Raw genomic sequence first — 6,756 nt, 5'->3', positions numbered from 1 at the left:
AAAATGCTCCGTGGGCAACTACCGAGCACCTTATTCATAATTTCATTTTTTTGCAGATTCTTTCCAGATGCATTGTACTCCGTCCGAATTAATAGCATAAACCAACCAAAATTGAGCGTTTGTTACCGAAAACCACCATTTTTGAAAAAAAAACTTGAGGATCCACACTGCGAAAAACATAGATGGCTCTCTAACCACGGTATGGCGCTCATTGTGACGCGTGGGTCTAGCCATGGTATTTATCCAAACGTTGTATGGAGACGATGAGCAACATATATAATGAGTCTTTTTCTTGAAACAAAACAATTACACATATCATTGATTCAAGACTCTAGATGGTTTCTGCTCGATGTCAACTAATAACTGATCTGCGGACACCAACGTGCCTTTGCATGTGCAACCCTTGCAACTAGTCCATTCTAAATCTTGCATGGCTTTTGCAGTTGGCAAACGACAAAGTACGTCTGGAATATTGCACCGCGGCCGTGCGGGGTCAACTCTATGAAGTTTGAGCCGACGGCAATGAACTTAACGTGTCGCGCTCAAATATATAGCTTATCTCGTATAAGTGGTTCAGCAGCCCGATAAGTTAGTTAATGAACAAGAGCCTGACTTTTGAGGACAGTGATGACGAGGACCCGTCCACCATACAGTTGCATGTGCCGGTGTTTTGGGAGTCAACTCTTGGTACGGTTTTCTCTTCTTTGTTTTGGCGCTCATTTTTCTCCACCTGGGTAATTAATTAGTTACCGCTAGCTACTGCACTTTGGCCGACTAAGGAACAGGCAGTGCCAGTTATTAGTAGTGCTTCTAGCTATACTAGTACACTACTTTTATTTGGTACATATACATGGAAACTACTTCTACACAACGTACGGGAAGCTACCAAATTTTACTTATACTCTGCTAGCTTGGCGACGTGCAACACATGCAACACGTCGTGCTGACTAGTTTCCTGATAATCCTGAAAGGAAATACACAACGATCTTGTTGATCTCTACATAGATCTCAATCGATCGACATGCCAACTATTTAATGCGTCGGAGATCACATGATCTCTACATAGATCTCGATCGATCGACATGCATAACGCCGATGGGTCGATGACGAGGCAGCAACACTGATCCGTACCATTGCATGTGCAACGCCTGGGCTAGTGTTTTTGCTAATGGATGGAGAGTCAACTCTTCCATCTGTCGAACGGCCTTGGTTGTACCTGGACGTGTTATCGTGTAGTACATTGGAGTTATATGTTTGGATTGCAACTCTATAGCTAGCTTCGTGCACACCTTCCCACATACTCCTACATGCTATGCATTTAGTCTACCGATCATATATAAGCTCATCATAGGTACGGTATAAGTAGCTTGGCAACCCAGCTGACAAGTTCAACGTATGGGCACATATCAAGGTCCTTGTGAAATCGCAATTACTTGCAAGTAATTGTCACTTACGCTCCGTTGATTAAAAAACGCACAAGGCACACACATGAAAGAAACAATTAACAAAGAGATTTGTATAGCTAGCCTTTGGTTTCACCAACCGTCCATCATGTACAAATAGCACTGGTTAATTAACTTTGGTCAACTAGTCCCGATCTTAATTTGTTTAGGGCTGTCATAAACCTTAAACTAGCCCTGATCTTGATTAGGTGAGATAATATAGTACTACCTACGTCCTGGTTTATTGATCCTTATTTTTTTTTGTGCCAAATTTTGATCATAAATTTAACTAAAAATGTTCATGCATGTCGCTGAAAATTATATCAATGGAAACTATCTTCAAATACGAGTCTAACGATATAATTTTTGTTGACATGCATTAAGATTTTGTTAGTAAAATATTTGGTCAAAATTTGGCATAAATTACGAAGGGAACAAATAAACTAGGATGGAGGTAGTACATGCCAAGAATATTGCTGCCACCAGCTCCTGCATGTGCAACTGCAACATCAAGGCTAAATATTTCTCCACGGTCAACTCATTGCACGGTTTTCATGACACCATGAAAAAAAGTTTGCCCAAAAGAAAGCTGTAAAGAGTTGGAGCCAAGTAAATTATGGCGCCGACAAATTAGGACGGAATGGTATGTAGCGTGCTCTTAAAGTGTTCAATAAGTAAATTGAGAAGCATCTTTCTTATAGGAAATGTATCACTGATAAAGTCGGTTAGGAAGACGATGTTTAATAAGTACATGAAATTGCAAATCTAAAATAATATTTATTATGGACGCATGCAAAAATTAAATTAAATATGATAGTCACCTACTTTATTTTGCATTGAACTATGTGAGCTTTATTATGAAATCAACATCCGATTACAATCCACCAACAAGCTAGGAGCTAGGAAGCTAGGGCTTATATCTAGCCAACTATCCGTTCTTGCCAAAGTGCTAGCACGCTTCGCACAAATATCAGCAGGAACATTTTTAGATCTCTTAATATGCTGAACAGAAAAAGAAGCAAAAACAGCAGCTAACTCCCCAATTTCCTGAATGATAGGCGCAGCAACAGACCGGATATTGATAGTCATCTACTTTATTTACTCATGTTTGTCACTATTCATTACTGATTTTTTTCCATACTGCCCAAATTAATTTAAGTTTGAACATTTTTGTGAATAGTCTTATGTTTGAACTTGAAACGTAACATGTTTATGTAACATGAACTTAACAACATATTGTATTTTTGTGGAATGTCCTAAAGCTTTTAGAGATAGTTCTGTGCAGATTTTCATTGGCTTTCTTCATAATGTTTCCACTGGAAATTATCCCATAAAATAGGCAGCTAGTAAACACACACACACACACACACACACACACACACACACACACACACACAGAGAGAGAGAGAGAGAGAGTACCAGTTAGCAGCCTAATGACGCGTTAACTATGGTGTCAGAAGTAATTAATCAGGGATACTGTAACCTACAGACTACAGCTAGCTCTGCAGCTACCTAGAGTCAACTGTTAATTTGTACTTAGCGTAGGATCGAGTGCTTTTCCGGAATATCTCAACCTGCAAGTTTTGCAGTCAGATCGAATAAACCCTACAGCTAGTGTCAACTCTTTTGCACGCTCCTGTACGTACTTGCAACAGTTAATGCCCTGCCACTGCATATAAGTAGCTTGGAAGCCCTGATAAGTTCAACAAGACAGATGCACGATCCTTGTGAATCTCTTCATTAGTTTGACGATCTCACAAATTAAGAAACAGAGGAGAACGTCAAACATATAACTAATGGAGTAATGGTGGGCATTAATTTGAAGATCAAAGAAAAATTAATGGAATATTGGAACGATCTAGACAAAAGGAAACGCCTGGAGTATATGCCAAAGAATATGCCAAACTGAAGTGGTTCAAGCATGCTATAAATACATGCATCCTTCTCATCGTTTCGAGCACAAACACAACCATTACAAAGTAGAGAGTTAGCTAGCTAAGCACTTGTCTCTCAGAGCACATTGCAGCCCTGAGAGCTCCAAGGACCAAGGAAGAAGAAGCTTTTCTCCCTCTGCACAAGAGGATATGGAAATGGAGGTCGCCTCCACTCCCACCACCCCAGCGCCCATCAACTTCTTGCTGCCGGTGGACTCTGAGCACAAGGCCAAGTCCATCAAGATTTTCTCCTTCGGCAACCCACACATGCGCGCCTTCCATCTTGGATGGATGTCCTTCTTCACCTGCGTTGTCTCCACCTTCGCTGCCGCGCCGCTCATCCCCATCATTCGCGACAACCTCAACCTCACAAAAGCCGACATCGGCAACGCCGGGGTCGCCTCTGTATCCGGCGCCATCTTCTCAAGGCTGGCCATGGGTGCCATCTGCGATCTTCTAGGCCCGCGATACGGATGTGCATTCCTCGTCATGCTCTCGGCACCAGCGGTGTTTTGCATGTCCGTCATCGATGGTCCTAGCGGATACATCACTATCCGCTTCCTCATTGGAGTCTCACTTGCCACCTTTGTGTCATGCCAGTACTGGGTGAGCACCATGTTTAACAGCAAGATCATCGGGACTGTTGGCGGCTTGACGGCGGGGTGGGGAGACATGGGTGGCGGTGCCACACAACTCATCATGCCTCTCGTCTTCGATGCCATTTTGGCATGTGGTGCAACGCCTTTCACTGCATGGCGCCTCGCCTACTTCGTACCAGGAATGATGTTGGTAGTGATGGGGTTACTCGTGCTCACCATGGGTCAAGACCTTCCTGATGGCAACTTGAGGAGCCTGCAGAAGAATGGAGACATGAACAAGGATAAGTTCTCCAATGTTCTGCGTGGCGCTGTCACCAACTACCGCACGTGGATCTTCGTCTTCATCTATGGCTATTGCATGGGCGTCGAGCTCACCACCAACAACGTGATCGCCGAGTACTACTACGACAGCTTCCACCTCGACCTTCGGGCTGCTGGCACCATAGCCGCGTGCTTTGGCTTGGCCAATGTCTTCGCGCGCCCCATGGGTGGCTACCTCTCCGACCTTGGTGCCCGGTACTTCGGCATGCGCGCCCGCCTCTGGAACATCTGGATCCTCCAGACCGCCGGCGGAGCCTTCTGCCTCTGTCTCGGTCGCGCAACTACCCTTCCCACCTCAATCACCTGCATGGTCCTCTACTCTATCTGTGTCGAGGCAGCGTGTGGTGCCGTCTACGGTGTCATCCCCTTCGTCTCTCGGCGCTCCCTCGGCCTCATCTCCGGCATGAGCGGCGCGGGCGGTAATGTGGGCGGCGGCCTTACACAGTTCCTCTTCTTCACGTCGTCGCAGTACTCCACCGGCAAAGGGCTCCAGTACATGGGGATCATGGTCATGGCGTGCACCCTCCCTGTCGCGCTTGTGCACTTCCCGCAGTGGGGATCCATGCTCCTCCCACCCACCGCTGGTGCCACCGAGGAGGAATATTATGCCGCCGAGTGGACGGAGGAGGAGAAGAGCAAGGGCCTCCACAACGCGGGCATTAAGTTTGCCGAGAACAGCGTCTCCGAGCGTGGCAGACGCAACGCCATCCTCGCCGTTCCTGCCACCCCATCTCACGACACGCCCCAGCAAGTATAAGACTCAACGTTTTTTTACCTCCCTACGGTACACGTATATATGCGTATGTATATACACTGCATATGTACGTGTACGTCCCCCTGGGGCCTAGGTGTGTGGTGCCCTATTAAGACGGTGTGATTTTCCACGCCACGTGACTTTGTGGGCGCTTACCCATCCCCTGGAGGAGGGATATTGTCTGTAATTACAGTCTTGTAATATGTTAGGACATGATGAGATATATGAGAAAATGTATCGTGCCTTCATCTTCCTCGGAACGTGTCTCCTTCATTTTCAACATTGTATTGTACTACTAGTACTTTTGCTAATTAAAAAAAGGAAGATGATGCGACGGTGGCTTACAGATATAAGCTCGCTAGTATAACTTGTGCTTGTGACTTCCTCGGAAGGTACTGGCGCTCCGTACATGTTGTAGCATAACTGTTAGAGTATAACTTGGCCTTGTCCTTGTCCTCCAACTACTTGTCCGATCCGGTAGCATGCAGCTGGCGAGCGACGAAGAGGACATGCAGACAACTAAACATATTTGTTGCTAGCAATCGTTTTCGCAACCTGCTGGTTATGTAGCTAGCTAGAACAATCGGCTACATGCTGAAATAAGACCAGAAAAAGCATGGAGTAGCTAGGGTCAGACTTTAGCTTATCGATGATGATCGATGCAAAAAAGCCAGAAAATAAGCAACCACCCTACTCCGTACCCGATGATCTTGCATGCGTACGGCCGCAATGCCAGGGGCGATTTAGTGTTTATATTTGATGCGAAACATTTATATTCTTCTTCTAGACCCCCAGTCGTATATATCTAGACTAGAGTTGTGCAAGTAGATACTCCCTCGTGTAAAAAACGCTCTTATATTATGAGACGGAGGGAGTGGTAATTGATGAGTTGATGCCAACTAATAGAGGCTTAGGACTTGGGACCACGAATTCGTACGGTCTTTCAAACTCATCAAAAGATGCGTCTACGATCATCTCTTTCGCTTGCGTGTCCTGATACCCAGGCACGTTACAAGGCGCTCATCTAAACCCGGTTGCTTAATGAGCGATTAATTGCTTTGTCTAACTAACGAGCTCTCCAAAACAAAAAAACAAAACAGTTATGAGATCTCAGGCTATAGATCACCCATCAATCGATGTTCGCAGCCAGAATAGCATATCATATACTAGCTCGCATATATAGCAACTACCGTACTCCGATCTTGCATGTGTACGCAGCCGTAGGGTCAACTCTTTGTGCAGAGTCTTCAAACTTCTGTACCGTGGAAGAAGTACTTTAATTAGACGCTACGAATTAGCGCGCAAAAGCAGGATTGACGGTAGCCCACAAGGTATGGAAAATCAGACGTGTGCACAGAAATGCATCAGAATTTGCACAACATATGCTATTACGCAGTCAATGAGTCTCAATGGACTCTTTTCCAAGATATCAGTCGTTTCATCTTGTGAACCAGACGAAGTATAAACCTACGGAGAGAAAAGTGCCACACAAACAAAGGAACTTATACCTGTAACTATAATTAGCGCTCACCAAACTTGCATCAGCTCCTAACTTTCAGGGGGTCAAATCGTAGTGGAGTAGCATACAAGTACACGCTATCTTTGGAGTGAGAAATAACGTTTTTCCTATTTAGCACCGGAGTCAAAATTTTGAAACCTTTAGTGGATTCTGCCTAGAGGTCCAGGCCGAAGGCGGCGGCGCCGCT

General features: G+C 45.1%; 1 protein-coding gene across 1 annotated transcript; it reads left to right on the top strand.

The window, feature by feature from the left end:
* Nucleotides 1-3,389: 3,389 nt before the first annotated feature.
* LOC109760392 (high-affinity nitrate transporter 2.1-like) lies at nucleotides 3,390-5,172 on the top strand. The gene has a single exon (XM_020319224.2). The coding sequence runs from the start codon at nucleotides 3,527-3,529 to the stop codon at nucleotides 5,051-5,053; it is 1,527 nt and encodes a 508-aa protein (XP_020174813.1). The 5' UTR covers nucleotides 3,390-3,526; the 3' UTR covers nucleotides 5,054-5,172.
* The last annotated feature ends 1,584 nt before the right edge of the window (nucleotides 5,173-6,756 follow it).

The sequence above is a fragment of the Aegilops tauschii genome, chromosome 6 (genome assembly GCF_002575655.3).
Source record: "Aegilops tauschii subsp. strangulata cultivar AL8/78 chromosome 6, Aet v6.0, whole genome shotgun sequence".
NCBI classification, from domain to species: Eukaryota; Viridiplantae; Streptophyta; class Magnoliopsida; order Poales; family Poaceae; genus Aegilops; species Aegilops tauschii.
Note: the sequence above shows the minus strand (reverse complement) of the source record. Positions and strands in the feature narration are given on the sequence as shown.